At 37.3% G+C, this 26,420-nt stretch overlaps 1 protein-coding gene across 2 annotated transcripts in view; it reads right to left on the minus strand.

Moving 5' to 3' along the window:
- SBF2 (SET binding factor 2) overlaps nucleotides 1–26,420 on the minus strand; it is a 509,682-nt gene that overhangs the window by 392,553 nt on the left and 90,709 nt on the right. For both annotated transcript variants that reach the window (XM_025265781.3, XM_025265782.3), the window contains exon 2: nucleotides 17,910–17,995. In XM_025265781.3, coding sequence (XP_025121566.1) covers nucleotides 17,910–17,995 — 86 coding nt within the window. The remainder of the gene's footprint in view (nucleotides 1–17,909; nucleotides 17,996–26,420) is intronic.

Raw genomic sequence — 26,420 nt, forward strand, 5'->3', positions numbered from 1 at the left:
AGGCACTAAGAAAATACTTAAGGATGAATCACTGGAAGCTACATGACCATTTGGCAAGAATACTATATACAAAGTAATTTAATCATCACAAGGGAGGTTGGAATTTGACCAGGAAACCTTTAAGATCCTTTCCAAACCCTAAGATTACAAGACATTTTTATCATTATCCCAGTCATGATTTTAAATGATGGTCACATTCTATTATAGCAAAAGCCTTTAGAGAGATGCTTACCAATAACTAGAGGATGATTCATAACCCACCAGTCAGTCAGTCTATAAAAATCTTTGTCAAGCAGGAAAAAAGAAAGAAAAAAGGGTAAGGGAGAATCACTAAACATTACTGATCCTAAAGGACAAATTAAACATATATATTGCTACATTTAAAACAGATAAGCAACAAGGATCTACTGCAAATTCAAACAAAAAAAGTACACAGAATCATGTTTTCCTTAGAAGCCTCAAATTGTAAAGTCCTATATCAATTAAGCAATTGCTCAGTTACAGAACTGATTTAGAAATACATTAGATTTTTTTTTTACTTGTACTTGGCTCGCTTTAATGACAAACTGCACATGTGTGATACATCTCTGAACTCTTTGCCCTTGTATGAAATACAAATATTTTAAAAATACTGTATCATATACAAATGGATTACACACTAAATGTATAGCCTTTTTGATTACAGGAAGTTATAACCACAGTAATGTAGAACTCACCTATCTGGATAATTTTGGGCTACTGTAAGACAAGAAACTAACATTCATCACTACTTCATAATATAAGAAATATTTTCCTTAATAATCTGGTACAGTTGAAGTATGTATTTATAATTTGCTTTGTAATATCAAAAATATGCCAAATTCTAAAAGCTATTTAACCTAGCTTATTTGCTTTGCTTAGACTATCTGGCAAGCAGCAACAGGTAACTGGTTGCCTTGGTTATTTACAAACAAATGGACCACATTGTTCCTGTCAATGCTTTAGTACTTATCACTTCTCATGTACTATACAATTTACTTACTCACTATAGTTAGTGCTGGCCCATTCTCTACTATAAATTAAAGTTTTAAGAAGACAAGGACTTTATTTGGTTCACTGCTATATCATCAACACCCACCTCCATGACTGACACAAAGTAAGTGCTCTATAAATATGTTAAATGAATGAACCAGCATTAAATTGTAGCCAGAGTTTCAAATTGGCTATAAATTTTAAAGCAAAATTCTGGACAAATGAGCAAACTATAAAAAAAGAAGCTGTATAAGTACTAACAAGCTAGCACTTTAATAATCTTTATTTTTAAAATCACCAGATAAGATCCAGTAATTCCACTCCCAGGTATATACCCAAAGAAAACCAAAGCATTAATTCAAAAAGATATATGCACTCCTATGTTCACAGAAGCATCATTTTAAATTGCCAAGACACAGAAACAACCAAAGTGTCCATCAAAAGATGAAGGGATAAAGAAAATGTGGAAATACATACACTGCATAGTATGTATCATGGGATACTAATCAGCCATTAAAAAGAATGAAATTTTGCCTTTGCAACAACATGGATGGACTTGGAGGGTGTTATACTTAATGAAATAAGTCAGAGAAAGACAAATATTGTAAGGTATCACTTACATGTGAAGTCTAAAAAATAAAACAAACCGGCAAATATTACAAAATATACAACAACAACAAAAAAACAGACCAGTGGTTACCAGTGGGGAGAGAAAGAGGGGCAATATTAGGGTATGAAATTAAGAGGTACAAAGGTACCTAGATTAAGAAGTACATAATGTATGAAATAAATTAGCTACAAGGATATATTGTTCAGCACAGAGAATAGGGCCAATATTTTATAATAACTATAAATGGAGTATAATCTTTAAAAACTGCAAATCACTATGCTGTATACCTGAAATTTATAGTCAATTATAACTCAGTTTAAAAAAAATTTTTTTTTAAATTTCATACAATAAAAGTAAAAATCACCAGAGATCAAAGACCCCACCCTTAAAGTGTTTGGGAAGCAATTCTTCACTTTCAGTAAGAGCAGCACCACACCATTCTACTTAAGGTTATTACTGTCACCCAGCACTGATAAATCTATCTGCAGGGCAGCAGTGAAGATGCAGACATAGAGAAGAGATGTATGGACATGGGGGCGGGGGGCATGGGGAGAGAGGAAGGAGAAGCTGGGACAAGTGGAGAGAGTAACATGGAAACATATACACTACCATATGTAAAATAGATAGCCAATGGGAGTTTGCTATATGACTCAGGGAACTCAAACCAGGGCTCTGTAACAACCTAGAGGCGGGTGGGAAGGGGTAGGAGGTGGGAGGGAGGTTCAAGAGAGGGGACATATGTGTACCTATGACCAATTCATGATGATGTATGGCAGAAACCAACACAATATTGTAAAGCAATTATCCTTTGATTAAAAATAAATTTTTTTTAAAAAGTCACTGTTGCCAAGAGGCAACAGACTGTTCTGTGAGATTAAATTACAGTATTACCTAGGTAGAACAATATTAAGATAAGTAAATATTTATGTGGAATTGGAATACATCTAGAAATTTTAAAGAGGTCACATTCAGTTTAAAAGAATTTCTAGTTGATGGAATAAGTAGAAAAAGTATTTATAAGCAGGGAGCTCTCCTGTGGCTCTTTTAGACTCAGAAAACATCTCTTCCACTTCTCTGGCCTATCAGAGTAACACTTAACCCAAACGGAAAGTTCCACCCCATCTTGTGTATTAGCACTCAGAAGTCTCAAAGTAACACTTAACCAGAATGGAAGATTCCACCCCACCTTGCGTATTAGCACTCAGAAGTCTCAAGAAAAGCAGTCACTGCCCTAAGAACCCAGTCAACAATGGAAACCACAATCAACCCACAAATTGATAGCACATCTCATTTAAGTTTTAGAGGAATTTATTCCTATTTCCAAAGTAAGTACACAGTACTGAATTGGAGAAATATACTGATGATCTTACTACCCTTACTGAGATTTTTCAGTCAGTTATGAACCCAACAGTAGAATCTAACTTTTTCATTAGAACATTAAAGCTGTCATATTTGAAGGTTATTCTGAGTTCACCTATACTATGTGTGTTTCTGGTAAATATGGTCCATCTTCGGAAGAAATAAAAGCTGCCAATTCCTTAATTACCAAAGATTTGTATCATTAGACCCTTCTGATTTTAATGTTTTAACATTAACACTTTTTTATTCACTTCTTCCCAGTGCCAGCTAAACCTTCCTAATTAGAATAAGACTTATTTGTTAATTTTTTTATTTTGAGAAAAAAGAAAAAAAAATTTTTTTTAAATCAGCTTACCACATCTAACCCAAGAATATTTTATATTAGTTTTAGAAAAGCTTTAGCAGAGAATCAAAAGGCCAAGGGCTTTATTATCATCTCAGCCTACATATAGCCTAAGTAGCTATATGACCTAGATTTCAATATCTAATTTTTAGCATGAAGAGAGATGAATTTCCGCACTTAAAATAAATCTAACTTACCTAAACCTGTCACTTTTCTCTTTAGCTTTCCAAATCTTGAATTTATACAAATTTTTCCAAATTGTCTAAATTTCAGAAATTTATACAATTTCCATATATATTTCAGATTCTGGATACTTCTTGGTCTAACTTAAAGTATCTTAAACTAGCCAGAAGTAGCTATTTAGAAATAAACTTAACTAAGGATTGATTATCTTTATGATTAACTTACAAAATATTGACCCTATTTTTAGCTTTTATTATATTTAAGGATATGTCAGAAATCATTCTACCATCCTTTATGCACACATTTCAGCAAAATGCAATAGTAAACTACTGCTGACATAGTACAAAATAGAAACACTGTCAAGTAAGATATGTATGTAACATATAATTTAAAGGCATTTCTTGAAAGTAGGGAAAGCCTATTTCCTTCTTGAAAGTAAGGAAAGATAAAATTTGCAATAAGAGACCCAGCCGTACATACATCACTGACAGATTTATAGTTGATCAATAAATTTTTAGTTCTCAAAGATTAAAAACTCTTCTTGTGTTTGTCAACTTAGTAACTCTCTCCACCTAAAATTTTGTATATTGGGGATATTACTGACTTTTTGTAGACACATAAGTACCACTAGAGGCCACCAGAAGCATTTTTAAATGCTTTTTAAAACTGACATGTTTGTTTTTCCAAGGGTTTTCAAGTACTCTAGAAAAACTTATAAGGAAAATGACTATATTCATAGTAGGGAAAATTCCACATGAACACTCAAAGTACAATACAAACTCAAGAAAAAAGATGTGACTGTAACAGGATGTCTGGACCACGGAAGAACTTGATTAGAAAAAGAACTGACGTGTGAGGGGATGGATAATATGAAAATATAATTCCTTATTATACCATTGAAAATAGATTATATAACTTAAAAAGTTGGTGTTCTTTCTCTAAATAGCTGTTGCTTTTTATAATCAAATTATATATAGGTATATATACTGATACAGACAGATAAATAAAATCCCGGAGTTCAGTATTGTTTCTTCGATATCACAAAATCTTCTACATATAATAATGTTTTTATATCTCAAGTTGGCTATCATCTATAGCAATTAAATTTTGATAAATAAGTTCTATTTGCAAAAGCCACCCCACAGATTTGAATATATCCAAAATTCTGGCTTGACAAGGAAACCTGGCTCAGCAGAATAGATAACATTTGAGAAACCTTTGCTCTGAGATCCCAGGTAAATTGTTTCTAGAATCTCTTTTCTCCCAGTCTCCTCCTCCTCACTAAAGGGAAACAGCAAAAAATAGAAGGCCCAAGTGGCATCCAGAGATTCTGTAGATCCAACTGAAATCTATGAAACAAAACAGGGCTTATTATCTGACTACCCACCTTTGCTGCATAATAAAGCAGAGAAACTTTATTAAAGTCTCTGCTTAGCTAAAGGTTTGCAAAGATGCTGTCCTAAGTTTTCTTTTAAAAATCTTCACAGTTTTAGCTTTTACATTCAGCCAATGATCTGTTTCAAATTAATTTTTCTGTATGGTGTGAGGCAGGGTCAAAGCTATTTTTTTCCAAATGGACATTCAATTGTTTCACTACCATTTGTCAGAAATCCCATCTTTCCACAACTGAGTTACCTTAGCCACTCTACTGAACATCTGTTTAGCAGAACGTGGGGATTTGCTTCTAGACTGTAGCATGGATGTACATGTCTATCTTTAAGCCAATACCACACTGTCTTGAATATTGAGTTCTACAGTATGTCTTGAAATCAGGTAATGCAAGTCCTCCAATTTTGATCTTTCTTCTCTAAATTGTTTTGGCTATTTGCCATACAATGTGTCAGAGATTAATTCATGTCACTGAATAAAGCTCTATCTCATATTTTTCTAAAAAGTTTTTAATAGTAGTAAAGTATACAAATAAAGCCAATGGCAAAGAATGCTCAAACTACCGCACAATTGCACTCATCTCACACGCTAGTAAAGTAATGCTCAAAATTCTCCAAGCCAGGTTTCAGCAATATGTGAACTATGAACTTCCAGATGTTCAAGCTGGTTTTAGAAAAGGCAGAGGAACCAGAGATCAAATTGCCAACATCCGCTGGATCATAGAAAAAGCAAAAGAGTTCCAGAAAAACATCTATTTCTGCTTTATTGACTAACTATGCCAAAGCCTTTGACTGTGTGGATCACAATAAACTGTGGAAAATTCTGAAAGAGATGGGAATACCAGACCACCTGACCTGCCTCTTGAGAAACCTATATGCAGGTCAGGAAGCAACAGTTAGAACTGGACATGGAACAATAGACTGGTTCAAATAGGAAAAGGAGTACGTCAAGGCTGTATATTATTACCCTGCTTATTTAATTTATATGTAGAGTACATCATGAGAAACACTGGGCTGGAAGAAGCACAAGCTGGAATCAAGATTGCCGGGAGAAATATCAATAACCTCAGATATGCAGATGACACCACCCTTATGGCAGAAAGTAAAGAGGAACTAAAAAGCCTCTTGAAGAAAGTGAAAGAGGAGAGTGAAAAAGTTGGCTTAAAGCTCAACATTCAGAAAATGAAGATCATGGCATCTGGTCCCATCACTTCATGGGAAATAGATGTGGGAACAGTGTCAGACTTTATTTTGGGGGGCTCCAAAATTACTGCCGATGGTGACTGCAGCCATGAAATTAAAAGACGCTTACTCCTTGGAAGGAAAGTTATGACCAACCTAGATAGCATATTCAAAAGCAGAGACATTACTTTGCCAACAAAGGTCTGTCTAGTCAAGGCTACGGTTTTTCCAGTGGTCACGTATGGATGTGAGAGTTGGACTGTGAAGAAGGCTGAGCGCCGAAGAATTGATGGTTTTGAACTGTGGTGTTGGAGAAGACTCTTGAGAGTCCCTTGGACTGCAAGGAGATCCAACCAGTCCATTCTAAAGAAGATCAGCCCTGGGTGTTCTTTGGAAGGAATGATGCTAAAGCTGAAACTCCAGTACTTGGGCCACCTCATGCAAAGAGCTGACTCGTTGGAAAAGACTCTGATGCTGGAAGGGATTGGGGGCAGGAGGAGAAGGGGACAACAGAGGATGAGATGGCTGGATGGCATTACTGACTCAATGGACATGACTTTGAGTGAACTCCGAGAGTTTGTGATGGACAGGAAGGCCTGGCGTGCTGTGATTCATGGGGTCGCAGAGTCGGACATGACTGAGCTACTGAACTGAACTGAAAGTATACGTAACATTTATCATCTTAACCATTTTTAAATGTGCAGTTCATTAGTGTTAAGTACACTCATACTGTCCTGCAATCAATCTTCAGAACACTTTTCATCTTGCAAAACTGAAAATCTATACCCATTAAACATTTCCCCATTCTTGCCTCCCCACCCATGGCAATCACCATTCTACCTTTTTTATGAATTTGGCTACTCTAGGTACTTTACTTTGTGACTGGCCTATTTCACCTTGGCTAATGTCCTCAAGATGCATTCAAGTTGTAGCACATGTCAAAATTTCCTTTATTTTTAAGGCTGAATAGTACTTCATTGTATGTATATAACACATTTTGTTTATCCATTTATCTGTCAATGGATATTTGGGTTGCTTTTGGCTATGGTGAACAATGCCACTATGAACATGTGTGTACAAAAACCTATTTGAGTCCCTGCTTTCAGTTCTTTGGGGTATATAACCAGAAGTGAAATTGCTGGACCACATAGTAAGCCTGTTCTGAATTTTTTTAGGAACTGCCTTATCATTTTCCACAGCAGCTATACCATTCTACATATCCACCAACAGTAACAAGGGCTGTAATTCTCCACAGCTTTGCCAACTCTTGTTATTTTCTATTATACTTTTTTATATTAGTCATCGTTTAATAGGTGTGAAGTAGTATCTCATTTTCATTTTGATTTACATTTCCCTAATGATTAGTGACCTTAGCATCTATTCAGGTGCTTGTTAGCCATTTGTACATCTTCTATCTCATACTTTTAACAGTTGCATTTTATTCCGATGAATGATTGTAGCACTAATTCAGTCACCTACTGACAGACATTTAGGTAGTTTCCACTTTTTGCCATGAATAACTTTACACATGTATATGCATATGTATAAGCAACCAAAAAATCAATTTGTTCAGGATAGATTCAATTTATGCAAGTTTTCCAACTCACTACCTTTCACTCTCAAAGTATTCTTGTTCGAATAATACATATGACTTATCAAGTGTCAGTTCCACCATAGCACAAACTGCTACAAGTGAAATTAGGCAAGAACTATCTCGATGGACGTGAGTCTGAGTGAACTCCGGTAGTTGGTGATGGACAGGGAGGCTTGGCATGCTGTGATTCATGGGGTCACAAAGAGTCGGACACGACTGAGCGACTGAACTGAACTGATCTTTTATTAAACCTTCCAGGCTATTTGTTACCAGAACTCACACAACATTAAGAAGCCCAGGATTGGAAAGAGATACCAAACATGGCTTAGCTCTGTCTGAGACATAAAGGCAACACACTTAGATTATAGGAATTGCACAAAACAACAATCAAAGGCGTGACTAGAATTCAAGTTTAACAGACTGACAGAATAGTGATGCCATCACTTCCAACAGAAACAAGATACCGAAAAAATGAAAACTGAATCTTACAGTCTGTAGTAAGGAAGCCACAAAAACAAAATAAAACAAAAATAAGGAAAGGCTATGGTTTTTCCTGTGGCCATGTATGGATGTGAGAGTTGGACTGTGAAGAAGGCTGAGTGCTGAAGAATTGATGCTTTTGAACTGTGGTGTTGGAGAAGACTCTTGAGAGTCCCTTGGACTGCAAGGAGATCCAACCAGTCCATTCTGAAGGAGATCAGCCCTGGGATTTCTTTGGAAGGAATGATGCTAAAGCTCAAACTCCAGTACTTTGGCCACCTCATGCAAAGAGCTGACTCATTGGAAAAGACTCTGATGCTGGGAGGGATTGGGGGCAGGAGGAGAAGGGGACGACAGAGGATGAGATAGCTGGATGGCATCACTGACTTGATGGACATGAATCTCAGTGAACTCCGGGAGTTGGTGATGGATAGGGAGGCCTGGCGTGCTGTGATTCATGGGGTCGCAAAGAGTTGGACACGACTGAGCGACTGAACTGAACTGAAGAGAAAATTAGCATGATGGAGATGGCTGTATTTTTCCTGATGCCAAATATGTGTGTTTTCCCCAACACCAACTGGGTGGCAAACAATTCAATTATGACACTAACTTCCCAGAGTGAGTACAGATCCCACAGTCAAGGGGTCAGGCCTCAGCCAACAAGACTGTCCTCAGCTTCAGATGCCAGCTGCAAAAGGATGTCCAAATTATCCACATTTCTGCCTGTAGACTACAAATTCAGGGGTTCATATGACTGTCCCCCCTAGGTTCAACAATTCATTAGAATAGCTCACTGAACTCAGGAAAACATTTTATCTACACTTACCAATTTACTGTAAAGGACATAACTAAAAAAGAGCCAAACAGAAGAGATCTATAAGTCAAGGTATGGAGGGAGGGCGAAATACAAAACCTCCATGCCTTCTCCAAGCTCACTACCTTCCCAGCACATCCATGTGTTTACTGACTCGGAAGATCTGTATATACCTTCGTCTAGGGGTTTCTATGGAAGTTTCATTAGGTAGGCATGGCTGAATGTTTCATTAGGTAGCTCATTGGCCATTGATGACTGAACTCAATCTCCAGCCCCTCTTCCTCCCCAGCGGGCCTGAAATTTCCAATGCTCTAACCACATGGTTGGAGAAGGCAATGGCACCCTACTCTAGTACTCTTGCCTGGAAAATCCCATGGACAGAGAACCCTGGTGGGCTGCGGTCCATGGGGTGGCTAAGAGTCAGACACGACTAAGCAACTTCACTTTCACTTTTCACTTTCATGCATTGGAGAAGGAAATGGCAACCCACTCCAGTATTCTTGCCTGGAGAATCCCAAGGAGGCGGAGCCTGGTGGGCTGCCGTCTATGGGGTCGCAGAGAGTCGGACTCGACTGAATCGACTTAGCAGCAGCAGCAACCACATGGTTGGTTACTCTGGCACACCAGTCCTCTTTCTGAAGCTATATGGGGTTCCTGAAACCCATAAGCCATCTTATTAGCATACAAAAGAGTAAATTCCAAAGATTTCAGGCACTTTGTGTCAGGAACTGAGCCAAAGTATTTTTTATTCTACCACAAAGACTGAATTAGTGATATCAAAAAATAAAGTCGTCAAAGAGAATTAGAATAAGGGAAAGATCTTTGAATTTCAACAAGAACACTGTGGCAGAGGAAAGGCAGCTGTTCACTAAATCTGTTTCCCTTTTCTCCTAGGCACACATCTAGGTTTTATTTGCCAAACTCCCCTTACAGTCAACTGTGATTAAAAGACTGATTTCCGATGAATGGAAGAGAAGTGATGTACACAGCCTTCTGGGCTTCCCCAGTGGCTCAGTGGTAAAAAATCCTCCTGAATGCAAGAGATGCATGTTTGATCCCTGGGTCAGGAAGATGCCCTGAAGGACGGCACAGTAACTCACTCCAGTCTTCTTGCCTGTAGAATCCCATGGACAGAGGAGCCCGGCAGGCTACAGTCCACAGGGTCACAGAAAGTTGAACACGACTGAAGCGACTGAGCACACACGCATACAGCCTCCCAGACCTTCCCCATAAAATCCACCTTTACTATCCTCCATGTTTTCTCTTACTACTCTGCCAACTGAATGGTAATGCTCAAGATGAAACTTTGAAGATACCAAACCACACTCTTGTCTACCCTACTGCCAATCAAGTCTGTGATCATGCAAGTAAGAAGAAAAAAAGCTCATCTCATTTTAGCCCCTAAGGCTTCAAGGTTTACCTATTATAACATCAAGCATTACCTTAATGAATTCAGAAAATACCAACAAACTTCAACTTTGCAATTTTAGAATGGAGAGGGCATAACTATACTTCAGAATACACCCCTGAGATGTGGGTGAGATGGGTATAAGAGATGAGAGTGGATAGCAAGAAATCAGAACATTAACAGTCTTACAGGAAAAGTAATATGATCACAAAGGTAAATTAACTTTGTTTAAGGTTTTTAAGTTCAGATGCCATATTCCTTCCATAGTACCACACTAGGTTCTTACAGAAATGGAGATGGCAAATGAAGAAGAGTCATTTGAAACATTTCATAATAAAGAAGAAATATGATAACAGCTAAAGAGATAGGGTCAGGAAAAGGCTTTTTTAAGTTAATACTTGGGATCAATGAAAAATGAAGACCAGAATGAGGAACTGAAAGTTAAAAAGTACAGAACAAGCCATAGTGGTGATATGACAGACAATTACATAAGAGATGAACAGCAGTATTCTGTGTGGTAATGGAGCCAGGCTGTTTGCAAACAACATAAATCTGTAATAGGTTAGGCTTGTATACTGTAGTTCTACAGCTTCCCCAGAAAGTTCTCTATGGCGTCAAAGCTTTAGGTATAACAGAGCCCCAGCATGGCAATAAAACCTTTCCTGAGGTGGTTCTGAGAGCAGACCAAGGAGACTGGGTAGATGAAAGATTCTCTAGCACAACAGAGACTACTAATCCTCAGTGTTAGTCACTAAGTCATGTCCAGCTCTTTGCAACCCCATGGACTATAGACCACCAGGCTCCTCTGTCCATGCGATTTCCCGGGCAAGCATACTGCACCGGCTTGCCATTTCCTTTTCCACTGGATCTTCCTGGACCCAAGGATCAAATTTATGCCTCCTGCATTGCAGGCAGATTCTTTATGGAATGAGCTACCATAGGTATCTTCTATAATTATATAGTTTAATTTTTAGCTCTTTTTGTATTTGTCAAATCTCTGGGAAAGTATTCTGCTTTCTTTACTCTAAATAATTACTTATATATCTCATTTTTTTATACTCACATGCAGGACCTACATTTTCACCTATTCAATTTAATCCTCTTATATGAAGGACCTGTAATTCCAACCTTTTAAAATATTTGTGAAACCTGATTCTGTCATCCAAAATGTTCATTACCTTTCTCATTCTCCTTTCACGCATATTCCTCTACAAAGAGGGGAAAAATTCTCTTTCATCCTTTCTATACTCAGTCCCCTGACCAAACAGTACTTATATCTAGGTCAGATGGACAGCCACAAGCCCATTTGCAGTATTCAGTGCATTCTAAACAGCTTAAAGAATTAAAATATTACATGACGCTTATACTTACTTCTCTGCCTTCAAATAGCATCCCATACCAAGACTACTTCTCCTAAGTTACAACTAAAGAATGTTGAAGACAAAGTATTTTTCATCTCTTCTCCCCAATCTATACTTAAAACTACAGAAAACTGGATTCATGCTGGTAGTCAAATCACTAGTTTATAACTTAAACAAATGAACTAATATCTTAAGAATCTCAAGTTTAGAAATTCTAACGAAACATTTAATCTTCTTTTACCCAAGCCACAACATTTTTTAATCACAGTACTTTAGTCTTCTAAAAAACAAATCAGAAAGATTTACAAACGCCTCAGTTGAGGCGCTCCCTAGTGAAGACTGTGACACACTTTTTGAATGTGAATATAAAAAATTCACTTCTGCGACAGGGCACCTTTAAAAAGAGCTGGCACCTAAAACAATACTATTTGTTGATGCCCAAAATGAGGCCAATACAAACATTGCTTCCCATAATCAGAAATAGATTGTTAGCCATAGAATGTCTCTGCAAAACAATTCTTCAATTTTCTTTGAAATAGTCACTAAAATTGACTGAAACTTTATTTATATGACTGTCTGTGGTTTCCATGTATGCCTAAAAGGTACGAGTAAAAGATAAAAATAACCTAGAATTGGAAAAGCAGTCATTATGTTTGGTTTAGCTTATTTTCATATTTTTATTTTTAAAAAACCATCCAAATTAAAGTTCAGCACATCTCAATAGAAGAAAAGAAAGAGAAGGCAAGTTTTTTTTACACAAAAGCTTTAGAAAGACTAAATTCAGCATCCTCTGAATTAAATTTGGTATTTGACTTATTAGTGAATGAATGTCTAAAATCCTTTCCCACAAGTCATAAAGTTTAGTCTTCAGGCTGAACACAATTGCCTTTCAATTAGAATTTGAATACATGAAATACCTGCTGTGTGGACAAGAAAGATGACAACAGAAAATAATTTCAATATAATACTATGTTCTGAACCCAGGCTTATCCTCTAATAAAATAAATAAATGAAACTGGCTTCTAATAACACAGCATTGTTTTAGCACAGCATTCTTTTAAGATTTCTGAACCTCAGGTCTACCAAATTATAGAATCCTGTTTTCAGATCCTGCATTTAAATGTTAACCATAGCTTAAAGTATCACTCTCAGAATATTCTCAGATTTTGACTGAGACTGAGAGTTAAAAGACCTGGGTTTGAATCCTAGTTCTGCTGCATCTCAGCTGTTAGACCTTAGCAAAACTGTTTAAACTTCCTAATCCTCAATATACCTACCTTTAGATATATTAATACTATTTCTAATCATCTAATTTGTCAATTCATCATATTCTATCAATCGTATACAACTGTTAGATATTAACATTAACATTACATGCTAAAAAGTTGCTCCATTACCACCACCTTGGAGGAGCTAAGATTTTTTTTTTTTTTTTTTAATGTAAATCATCAGAAAAGGGTCATTACAACCCTGGAATCAACAAACCACTTAAGAGACTGAACCAGATCATCTTTAATTACACTAAAATTTTATTAGGTCTATTTCTGGTCTTAAAGCTGCAGGACTTGCTCTAGATTACACAGTTTATCACAGTTTTCAAGTTATTGCTGTTAATATGCAGAATAGCTTCACATTTCTAACATATAAGGTATAGTATGTGTATGTGCTCAGTCACTAAGCTGTGTCCAACTTTTTTGTGATACCCATGGACAGCTGTAAATAGTAAGACAACAAAAATGTAACAGTTAACGATTTTGTATGTTTTTAAATGGATTTGATAGATAATATAAACAAATTTATTCTGTACCTGACAAGGCACAACAGACATTAGGAAATAGGAATTGCTATCAATTATGAAAAAATTTAAAGGAAAGAGAAAGTTCCCAATGTAATCCAGCAAGATAAATAATCTTTAAATATTAATCTAGCCCCAAACATTCTGAAATGCTTCACAAAAAATCACCCAACATATTCATCTAGGAAAATCTTAGGTGAGGAAAAGTTATGCTACTTCTTAACACCTCAGTTTCACCAATCCAGTAAAACTCTACTTGTTACTGGAGAGACCCTGACAGCACCCAAACACAGGACTGTCTTTCCCACAAAGAAAAAATATCCATTTAGTTAGTAGTAAAGTCAACACCGGAGAAGGCAATGGCACCCCACTCCAGTACTCTTGCCTGGAAAATCCCATGGATGGAGGAGCCTGGAAGGCTGCAGTCCATGGGGTCGCTGAGGGTTGGACACGACTGAGCGACTTCACTTTCACTTTTCACTTTCATGCATTGCGGAAGGAAATGACAACCCACTCCGGTGTTCTTGCCTGGAGAATCCCAGGGACGGGGGAGCCTGGTGGGCTGCCGTCTCTGGGGTCGCACAGAGTCGGACACGACTGAAGTGACTTAGCAGCAGCAAAGTCAACACATTAGATCTGATAGACAGAGTGCCTGAAGAACTATGGACGGAAGTTCGTGGCATTGTAGAGGAGGTTGGGATCAAGACCATCCCCAAGAAAAAGAAATGCAAAAAGGCAAAATGGTTGCCACAAATAGCTGTGAAAAGAAGAGACGCCAAAGGCAAAGGAGAAAAGGAAACGTATACCCATTTAAATGCAGGAGTTCCAAAGAATAGCAAGGAGAGATAAGAAAGCCTTCCTCGGTAATCAGTGCAAAGAAATAGAGGAAAACAATAGAATGGGAAAGACTAGAGATCTCTTCAAGAAAATTAGAGACACCAAGGGGACATTTCATGCAAAGATGGGCACAATAAAAGACAGAAATGGTATGGACCAAGCTTGCTACTTGGAAGAAAAGTTATGACCAACCTAGACAGCATATTAAAAAGCAGAGACATTACTTTGCCAACAAAGATCTGTCTAGTCAAAGCTATGGTTTTTCCAGTAGTCATGTATGGATGTGAGAGCAGGATGGACTATAAAGAAAGCTGAGTGCTGAGGAACTGATGCTTCTGAACTGTGGTGTTGGAGAAGACTCTTGAGTGTCCCTTGGACTGCAAGGAGATCCAACCAGTCCATCCTAAAGGAAATCTGTCCTGAATATTCATTAGAAGGACTGATGCTAAAGCTGAAACTCCAATACTTTGACCACTTGATGCGAAGAACTGACACATTTGAAAAGACCCTGATGCTGGGAAAGATTGAAGGCAGGAGGAGAAGGGGATAACAGAGGATGAGATGTTTGGATGGCATCACTGACTCAATGGACTTGAGTTTGAGTAGACTCCGGGAGTTGGTGATGGACAGGGCGGCCTGGCCTGCTGCAGCCCATGGGGTAGCAAAGAGTCAGACACGACTGAGTGATTGAACTCAACTGAACTGAAAATCAACACATGTCTCTCCGTTACTACTAGTGAGACATGAGAGGCATCACAGTATCTATGCCTTAACTTTTGAAATACAGAAAGTATTCCTTCTCAGTCATAGCTAAATAAACTACAGTCAAATCATGATCTCTCTTTAACCCAATAATGTCTGTTGTTCTTAAAATTTATGAAGGTGGTTCACTGTTCATACTGTCAAACTGATGTAATTGATATCCATCCGCACATTTATGTGATGGGAGGTAGGAACACACAAAAGTTCTAAAAGACCTTGAGTACCAAAATGCTCCCCTTTCAATCATTACTAAAAAGGACAGTGAAACAGTTTTAAAGCTTTAATAGTACAAATGCCAGTTATCCACACTGTAAGACCAATTACTAGTATTTGCCGAGATATGGAAGAGAAGAAAAAGGAATATAAGGAGGGTCCTTAAAAACCTACTTTTCTCCTCATGTTTACCTTACTCAGAATACTTCATCTCTGACACTCCTAGTCACCCAATGTGTGGGATTTTTTTCCTCAAAACAAGCAATTATGCACAACATCTGCTGGGTGTCCTACAATTTAACTGACTGATTAAGGCTAAGGGCTCAGTCCCATGAGACCAACACATCCCCCTCCACCTGAGATGCCAACTGCAAGTAGGTCCCCAGGTTACCTACAACTTCTGTATGACTGACTTGGCTACAAATCGGAGGTTCCCATGACTTCAACCTCTTCGGATTCAATTAATTTGCTCAAGTGGCTCACTTACAAAACATTTTATTTACAATCAGTTTATTAAAGGATATGATAAGGAATACAGATGAACAGCAGATGAAGAGATATACAGAGGGAAGCCTGGGAAGGTCCCAAGCACAGGAGCTTCTCTCTCTGTGCAGCTGGGGTGCATCACCCTCCCAGTAGGTGGATGTTCGAACAACCTGGAAGTTCTCCGAATCCCATACTTTGGGGATTTTTATGGTGGCTTCTTCATGTAGGCATGATCAATCATTAACTAAACTGTTAGCCCTTCTCCCTTTACAAGAGAATAGCAGATAAATGCTGAAAGTTCCAAGCTTCTAATTATGGCTTGGTCCTTCTCCTCATCCAGGAACCATCCAGGAGACCCCCAAGAGTCACCTCATCAGAACAAAACACTCCTACCACCCAGGAAGTTACAAAGGTTTCAGGAGCCCTGTGGCAGGAACCAGGATCAAAGATTAAATATTAGAACAAAAGATGTCTCTAGTATTTTTTGACTTAGGAAATTACAAGGGTTTCAGAAGCTCTGCGCCAGGAACTAGCGGCAGAGACCACTTTGTTGTTCAGTTGCTCAGTCATGTCCAATTCTTTGCAACCTCATGGACTGCAGTACACCAGGCTTCCTTGTCCTTCACTATCTCTTGGAGTTGGCTCAAACTCACATCCCTTGAGTCGGTGATGCCATCCAACCATCTCATCTGCTGTCGTCCCCTTTTCCTCATGCACTCAATCTTTCCCAGCATCAGGGTCTTTTCCAATGTATTGCCTCACAGATTCTCATACTCTTCCCCCCTTTTTAATGCCTAAACTCAAGATTTACCCTCTCTGTGGATCTACAGAACTCACAGCCTTCTTTACACAACTGGGTTTAACAATCAAAATTAAGCATTTAGCAATGTATTTTTTATACTTAGGGAGGCAGAAATGGACAGTCATTTGCTAAGATAAGAAAAATCATAGTTTTCAACATCAGTTTTATTACTAATAAATATTTCTGATACAGGCTAACAAAAGACTGAACAGTTCTTCCTCTGAGGTAGGAGCTGCAGTATGTCAAACACAGAGCACCAATGACAACAATAATAACAAGCTACCTTATTTACTGAGAACTTTATGGAAGACACTGTTCTAAGCATTTTATTTGTATTTTTCTTGTATTATTTTTATATAACCCTATGAGATTAGTATTATTAGTGTCCTCATTTTATAGATGAAGACTCTTGTCGCTCAAGAAATTAAGTAACTTGCCAGATATCACACCATTCAGCTGGGATTTTCAACCCAAGCACTCTTCTCATTGTCATATTATACCAAATGTTCACTCAAAACAATTGCTTTGATGAATACTGCTCGTGTGTGTGTGTAAATATACATACAATATAGATGAACACACACACATATATACAAACACATATACACACTCTCTCTAAACTTTATAGTCATATTGCAAAAATACTTTAGCGATCATCTTTTCAGTCTCTGATTTTATCATCACAGATCCACCACCAGAGAGAATGTGTTAGTCATATAAATTATGCTCAACCATAAACTGCTTTAAAATGGTTGACAAAAATAAGGCAGTTAAGTATACTATTACAAAACAACATACAAATCCTGTAACTAGAAAGAATTCAGATTTTGATTTCAAGACCAAATTCAAACCATGATTGATCACTATTAAACCAACCTTTGGTTTTGTTTATCTACGTTTTTATTTAGTTTTCACTAAAACATCGACCTTGAAATTTTCAGGAAGAAAAATACAATAAATATTTGATTAGTGACACATACTATCACTGAAGATACTAGGCTAAGAGTTTGATTATAAGAATCAGAGGAATTTTTCAGCTTCCAGGTACATAAAGATCATCTATTTCATCTTTAATATTAAAGAGAAATTTAAATGGGAAGAACAGCAAAACAGGTATTCCAGAACCAATGTAAGTCAAAGGTTTCTGTGTTGGGGAGATTATTTTTAATGTGTTACAATTAAATCACCAGATAATTTAAAAGTAACTGCAACATAAATATAACCATAAATAAAACAAGAAAAGTATCATTTTAAAAGTACAGTAATACAACATCAGCTTACCAATTCAATTCCCTGTGGAAAAGGCGTATCATCCCAGTCCTTCTGTGGAAATCTCTGGATTATTTTCCCCAGACCTGCTCCTGACCCTATTAATAAAATCAAAGTGCATTAAGTTACAGGTACTTAAAAATCTGAATACTCATTTTATTAATACTTATTTCTAAATGAATACTTGTTGAACAAATTTATATACTAATTAAACATTTTCATGTTTTAAAGGGCATAAAATTATCTTCTAAACACAATACTGAAATGATAGGTAATTCCCATCCTACAGACTCTCAGAAGAGTGACACAGAAATACTAGGAAAAACAGGCATGTGAAATCAAGCCTCCACATCATGGGAGTAACTACCCTTTATTTCCAATAAGGAAAGCCATCTTCTGCTCAGTATCTCGAGTTGAACTTTAAAACCTTTACCATGAAGACAAAGTAATCTTAAATGACAAATGAAATGGCACTATTAGCACTACGCTTCAGTTATGGGCTATAAGCACTGTGCAGGGTTAAAGAAAGATTTTTCAGAGTGGCCTGGAAATTAGACAATTGCCTAAACAGGGTTTCTCCACATCAGCACCACTGACATTCTGGGCCAGATAATACCTTGTTGGGTTTGAAGGCAGTGGGAGGGGAGCTATCCTGTGCATTATAGTACACTATAGTATGTTTAGTAACATCCTTAGCTTTAACCCACTAACAGTTAATAACACCGCATCTAATACCACTAAGTTGTTACAACCAAAAATGTCTCCAAATCACTGCCAAATATGCTCGGGGTTGGGGACGGGGGCAAAAATGCCCCTGGTTGAAAACCACTCATCTGTATCATTCAGTTCAGTTCAGCTGCTCAGTCGTGTCCGACTCTTTGCAACCTTGGGACACTAGCACGCCAGGCCTCCCTGTCCATCACCAACTCCCGGAGCCTGCTCAAACTCATGTCCATTGAGTCAGTGATGCCATCCAACCATCTCATCCTCTGTCGTCCCCTTCTCCTCCCACCTTCAATCTTTCCCAGCATCAGGGTCTTTTCAAATGAGTCAGTTCTTTGCATCAGGTGGCCAAAGGATTGGAGTTTCAGCTTCAGCATTGGTCCTTCTAATGAATATTCAGGACTGATCTCCTTTAGGATGGACTGGTTGGATGTCCTTGTAGTCCAAGGGACACTCAAGAGTCTTCTCCAACACCACAGTTCAAAAGCATCAATTCTTTGACGCTCAGCTTTCTTCATCATCCAACTCTCACATCCATACATGACCACAGGAAAAACCATAGCCTTGACTAAACAGAACTTTGTTGGAAAAGTAATGTCTCTGTTTTTTAATATGCTGTCTAGGTTAGTCATAACTTTTCTTCCAAGGAGTAAGCGTCTTTTAATTTCATGGCTGCAATCACCATCTGCAGTGATTTTGGAGCCCCAAAAAATAAAGTCTGTCACTGTTTCCACTGTTTCCCCATCTATTTGCCATGAAGTGATGGGACCAGATGCCATGATCTTAGTTTTCTGAATGTTGAGTTTTAAGTCAACTTTTTCACTCTCTTTCACTTTCATCAAGAGGCTCTTTAGTTCTTCATTTTCTGCCATAAGGATGGTATCTTCTGTGTATCTGAGGTTATTAATATAATCTCAGGTTAATGCTGAGGTTATTCTCCCAGCAATCTTGATTCCATCTTGTTCTTCATCCAGCCCAGCATTTTGCATACTATACTCTGCATATAAGTTAAATAAACAGGGTGATAATATACAGCCTTGATGTACTCCTTTTCCTATTTGGAACCAGTCTGTTGTTCCATGTCCAGTTCTAACTGTTGCTTCCTGACCTACATACAGATTTCTTAGGAGGCAGGTCAGGTGCTCTGGTATTCCCATCTCTTGAAGAATTTTCCACAGTTTGTTGTTATCTGCACAGTCAAAGGCTTTGGTGTAGTCAATAAAACAGAAGTAGATATTTTTCTGGAACTCTCTTGCTTTTTCAATGATCCAACAGATGTTGGCAATTTGATCTCTGGTTTCTCCGCCTTTTCTCAATCCAACTTGAACATCTGGAAGTTCACAGTTCACGTACTGTTGAAGCCTGGCTTGGAGAATTTTGAGCAGTACTTTGCTAGCATGTGAGATGGGTGCAATTGTGTGGTAGTTTGCACATTCTTCGGCGCTGTCTTTCTTTGAGATTGGAATGAAAACTGGCCTTTTCTAGTCCTGTGGCCACTGCTGAGTTCTCAAATTTGCTGCCATAATGAGTGCAGCACTTTCACAGCATCATCTTTTGGGATTTGAAATAGCTCAACTGGAATTCCATCACCTCCACTAGCTTTGTTTGTAGTGATGCTTCCTACGGTCCACTTGACTTTGCATTCCAGGATGTCTGGCTCTAGGTGAGTGATCGCACCATTGTGGTTATCTGGCTCATGAAGATCTTTTTTGTATAGTTCTTCTGTGTATTCTCACCATCTCTTCTTTATATCTTCTGCTTCTGTTAGGTCCATACCATTTCTGTCTTTTATCGAGCCCATCTTTGCATGAAATGTTCCCTTGGTATCTCTAATTTTCTTGAAGAGATCTCTAGTCTTTCCCTTGTTTTTTTCCTCTATTTCTTTGCACTGATCACTGAGGAAGGCTTTCTTATCTCTCCTTGCTATTCTTTGGAACTCTGCATTCAAATGGGTATACCTTTCCTTTTCTCCTTTGCCTTTGGCTTCTCTTATTTTCTCAGTTATTTGTAAGGCCTCCTCAGACAGCCATTTTGCCTTTTTGCATTTCTTTTTCTTGGAGATGGTTTTGATCCCTGCTTCCTGTACAATGTCATGATCCTCTGTCCATAGTTCTTCAGGCACTCTGTCATATCTAATCCATTGATAGACAGAGTCTATATCATTTCTCTATCATTACTATTACAAAATTACCCTGTGACATTAAAGACCAGATCAACTCAAAATTGATCTTTGGGGATATAATCTGTGAGCAATTTGGGCTAGAGAGTACATGCTAGGTCTAAATTGCTTTTTGCTGTACTTTTTAAAGAGCTTCCTGCACTTACATATTCTACATGCTGTTTCTACTCACTCTGAAGTAAAAGCAACTGCATTCTGATTATCTGTGCATCTAACTTAAGGAAACCTTAACACCTGATTCAATTTTTTAAAAAGAAATCATCCACTATCATCTCTCATCTTCATCCCTGTGAACTGAACTTCCCTTTGGCTCTCACTTAGACTTCAATCACTTTATGACCAAATTCTTACCTTTAAAAGATAACTGGAAAGTTAAATTCATCTTACTGACCAACTGAGAATTGTTCTAAAATTGAGGTCACATTTGAAAAAGGCAAAATAAAAACATTGTCAAAAACGAACAACTGCTGCAGTATAGTAACTCTTCATATACCAACCATTATAGGGAAATAAAGGATTTCAGTCAGAGTAAACTAAAAGTGATTTATTATAGACACCCAGCTTCCAAAATCCACCTCAAGTATCACCAGTTCTTACATTCATAGCAAACTTAATTCAACAAATTACTAGATACTGGAGATATACAATAAAAAAGACATGGCCCCTATCTCAAGGAATTAAGAGAACAGAAAACAGAAAAATGAACTGATAATTTCAGTATATCACAGTAAGTACAACGACAGAAGTAGCAGAGAAATCATGGAAATTTTTACAGAAATGACAGTTTCTTGTTCTTTCAGAACCATCTTTATATGCCCAAGTACCTAGCATAATGAATGCCTGGCACTTAGTTCATACTGAGCTAAATGTTTATTTCAATAGATTTGTTAATATTGATGGAAATTGTTTTAAACTTATATCTCCTCTCACTTTTTAAAAAGTGATATGAATATTATAGATATCATCATATTTAATCAGGTGTTCCTATATTGCTTTCAATTCTAAAAGTCATAACTCATGTACTTCAGGCTCAGGAAATATTTTATCACATTAATTTTCACTAATCATAAAAATAATAAATGTCAGCTGCAGAAAAAACTTTAATATATAAAAATATAAAGGAGAAATCATCTATTATCCCACACCCGAAGACAATTACTGCTAATGTTTGGATTTTACCCTAGGCTTTTCTCATATGTGTATTTTTTCCATCATAATCAAGATAATACTAAACTTAAGTTTATATATTGATTTATTATTAATGTTTTCTAACATGCCTTTGACAATTATATATATTTCCTATTTTCTCTATTATAAATAATGCTATGAAAGCACCTTTCTATACAAATCTTTATCCTCGTCTCACTTTTGCCCAGAAAAAATCTTTAGATATACAACTAATGGATCAAAGAATATGAAAATTTTAAAAACTCACACAAAGTCAAAGGGCCCATCAGAAAGATATAATTTTTTACACCCTGTGTGTAAGAATGAGACTGTTACTTTCACTTGTTTAGTTAATGCCAATTTGAGAAGTAAAAAGCTCCTTGTAAGCAGGAACATAACTTTCTAAAGGTCTCTAGGAGCCATATACTTACTTTATTGATTTCATAATGATATGCAGTCTTTCAATAACATGAAAGCTTAGTGTGAAATGCTGATGTAACATTTGTAAGCACACAGAGAAATATGATTCATGAGTGATATAACTTCCTTATATGATGCTATTTGTAAATGGAAATTAGGTTATAAAAAGGCAAAAATAAAAATGGTGACATGGTATTTCACAAATAAAATGTGGAAGGAGCTACAGCACAGGTTTTGAATATCAAATATGTAAATTGGTACGGCTAACTTTTGAGAAACTTAGGAGAATACCCTATGGAAGTAAACGAACATTGTCTGATGCTTCTTTTTGGATTTTAAGACTTTAAACTGAATGTTTAAATTTATTTTCCAAGTTTATAAAATTTACCTAAAACCATTCTTACAGGAAGCACTGGTTGTATTTAAGAATGCTAACAAGATGAAATTTTATGTTAAGGAGCAAGCCATATTGCGGGAAGACTGTTTTAGAGTCAAATGTCCACCTGTGGGCTGATTCTTGTGTCCAGAGGTGAAGTCAATCAGAATGGCTGTGGAAACAGCTCCGATTTGCACTATATATTAAATGGGCATGGGTAACTGGGTAGGGAGAGAGACACTTCTCAAAAGAAAGGGGATCACTTCTTAGAAAAGACAAGTGATAGGCTGACAAATTGTGATTGTTCACTGCATTGCATACAGCTAAATTGAAAAAAAAAAAAAAAAAAAAAGAGGGGGCAGTTACTAGTCAAGGCCTTCCTGATTTTCTTTCCAGCCCCTACTCTACCACTGCATCATAAAATCAGGAAATACAATGACCAAATGTGGAGCTCATACATAAAAAGAGGGACTCTTAGCAGGATACCAACACATTTGGAAATAGCTTTCTTTAAAAAAAGAGCAAATGCTAGACAAACCGCCCCACACAAATTTAGGAAGGGTGAGGAAATACTGGCGTGATCAGGCACACTTTTCCCTCCTTTATGTGTGGTAACCCATCCACCTTCCCCTGGGTCCTGATAGGGTAATCCACTTACCCGGCCCACCACAAGGATTATCAAGTGACCTAGGATGATCCAACCATTCACCCTGCCAAAGTGACTGTTCAAGCCTTACCAGATGACTGCAGGAAAGTCAAACAGTATTCTTAGGGAGTGCTAAGTAGCATGCTGTAGGTGTGGAACAGCCAATAGTATGAGGAAGATGTTCATTTGCAGAAGAAATGAAGTCAGTAGGGGTTAATTAACTGAAGAAATGCAATACTTTGCTCTATATGAAACAAGATGCTTGATATTTGTTGATCGTATCAACTGACAGAAATCAATCATTTTAGTATCATGTATATGTTTAAAGTATACACATATAAAATATATACTACTTGGCTTAACAGAGGCTCTGAATTTTGAGAAATGCTACTCTAATGCATACTTTTTAAAATCTTCTCTATGTTTGTCTACACAACTAGATCGGTGGTTATCTATATTAGAGTTGCTTTCTGAAGTCCATCTGCCCATACCACATTCTATCAAAAATGGCACCAGTTCAAGGAAGGGCAGCAGTCATGTTCAGAAGCACACAATCCTCTCTCTCTTACCAACCAGAGAGAAATTATGAAATCATTAATTTGACTAGTACATTTGCTTCTACTTGTATATTTCACCTCACTAGAATGGAAACAGTGATTTTGACCTGCTATGTTTACTGATGTATCCCAGGCATTTAGAACAATAACTAGTATATATTAGATATTTAATAAAATACTTGGTGAGTCAATGAATGGGACTATTAGGTGGGCAAGGGCAAGCAACTGGCAAGTAACTTATGACCAGAGTGACCTATAAAAGGTACCTTAGACAAACCTGGCTCCTCTGCTGGGAAATTCCGAATAGAAGAAATGAGAGACTAAAGCAGCTAAAAAGATGTATCAAGACTTGTGAGTCAGGCAACCGCAGGGGGTCATGTGTAAAGCCAGTTACAGAAGAGCAGAAACCCAGGCCAAGACTTGCCAGTACAGCACAGGTTGGCAGTACAGACACAGGAGGCAGCAGAAATGATGCAAGAGAAAGGCTGGGTAGCTGTCTAAGTTCTACCTCCAGTAAACCGGTAGCACTGGAGCATCTGCCATCAAACTTCAGAAGTAACAATACTCCTCCCTCTGAGACTAGACTAGATCTATGATTCCTTGTCACAAAACAGGCCAAACAATAATACACAATTTACACATAGATGTAAAAGGCATCTACGATAGATCAAGCCCTTTCAAACTGGTAAAGGGTCTGGAAAATTTTACATAAAAGAAGATTTAGTCAGAAAAGTGTTTTTAAAAGTGCTTAAAAAGAAGCACATATGAGAACTTTCTCCAAATGTGTAAAGAGCTATTATATGGAAGAAGATAGAGTGGAACAAACTAGAGCCAAAAGCTATAATTCAGAGGAGATATTATTGAATCAATATAAATGAAGAACCTTGTGAGAATGAGAACTATCAAAAATGACAGCGTGAACTGCCACAGAAACTACAAGGGCTTTCTTGGTGGCTCAGTGGTAAAGAACCCGCCTGTCAATGCAGGAGATGCAGGCTGAATCAGGAAGATCCCCTAGAGCAGGTCCCCTAGAGAAGGTAATCCCTACCCACTCCAGTATCATTCCCTGGGAAATCCCATGGACAGAGGAGCCTGGTGGGCTACAGTCCATGGGGTCACAAAAGAGACACGACTGAGCAACGAAGTAACAACAACAAATGGTGTATCCCCCCCAAAAAAATCTTAAAAGCAGACATTCTTTCATGGTTTAAAAAGCAATGTATTAAGTCTGTTCTCTATACCTGTGAGTTTGTTTCTATTTCACTTATGAGGCAGAATGGGAATAGGGTGTTGAAAGGTAAGAACTACGATGTATAAAATGGATAGACCACAGGATGTGCTATACAGCGCAGGAAAATAGTCACTGCTTTGTAGTGATTTTAAATGGAGAGTTACCTATAAAAAATGCTGAGTCAGGTACAGTGCTCTGTACCTGAAATTAAAATGATGCAAATCAACTATACTTCAATTTCTAAAATGCAATTCGAGTTTTCTAAAAGTGCATGATGCATATACATGGTAACCTCTTTTCACAATGACTTTGTTTTTCATATGATTTTTATACTCAGCAAACTTTATACTCGGTCTACATTTAATACTGCAGACATTCATGAATAATTATGGAAATTAAACTATGGACTTTCTCACTAACACGTTTCAAATATATAAATCAAATAACGGACTAAATTTATTAATATGTGCATGCAAAAGCAGAAGTCTCTCACTCTATTAATACAGAAGGGTATTTGTCCTTCTCTGTCTGGCATATTTCAGCTAGAGTATGCTGGGGGGAAACAGGGAGATGTTAGTAACAGTACAAACTTTCGACTATAGGTGAATAAGTTCTGAGGATCTAATGTAAAACATGGTGACAACACTGTATTGCAAAATTGAAATTTGCTAACAGTAGAACTTGTACTCACCTAAAAAAAGACAAATATGTGAGATGATGGATGAATTAATTAACTAGGTGGGGGAATCCTTTCACAATGCATATGTATATCAAATCACCATGATGTATTCTTTAAATATCTTACATTTTGCTTGTTAATTTTACCTCAATAAATAGTTGGGAAAAATTACTGAAAAGCCAAAAAGAAAATTAAATGAATGGTACTAACAGAAACCTTTAAATCGTAATTATTATACAAATGAAACAGTAGCCTTTAACACTGACCTTTTAAATAATTTTACAAGTAAATGAATGGATAATGCAGAACAATACATCAGCTAAAATGTCCTCTTACTTTCATCACAGATTGCCCATCCCTTGGTTCCTAACTGATCCTTATCTCTCCCAAGGAGGACAAGAACAGTCTGCACATAGATTTGTCTTTAGACACAAAGAAGACAAGTTTTGATAAAGGAAGATGGCAGACACAGTGTATCTAACCTCTGATTAGTATAGTGGAAAAACCTGGGCTTGGAGGCTAGACAGACTTAAGTTCAAATTCAG

This window comes from Bubalus bubalis, chromosome 16, assembly GCF_019923935.1.
Source record: "Bubalus bubalis isolate 160015118507 breed Murrah chromosome 16, NDDB_SH_1, whole genome shotgun sequence".
Classification (NCBI taxonomy): Eukaryota; Metazoa; Chordata; class Mammalia; order Artiodactyla; family Bovidae; genus Bubalus; species Bubalus bubalis.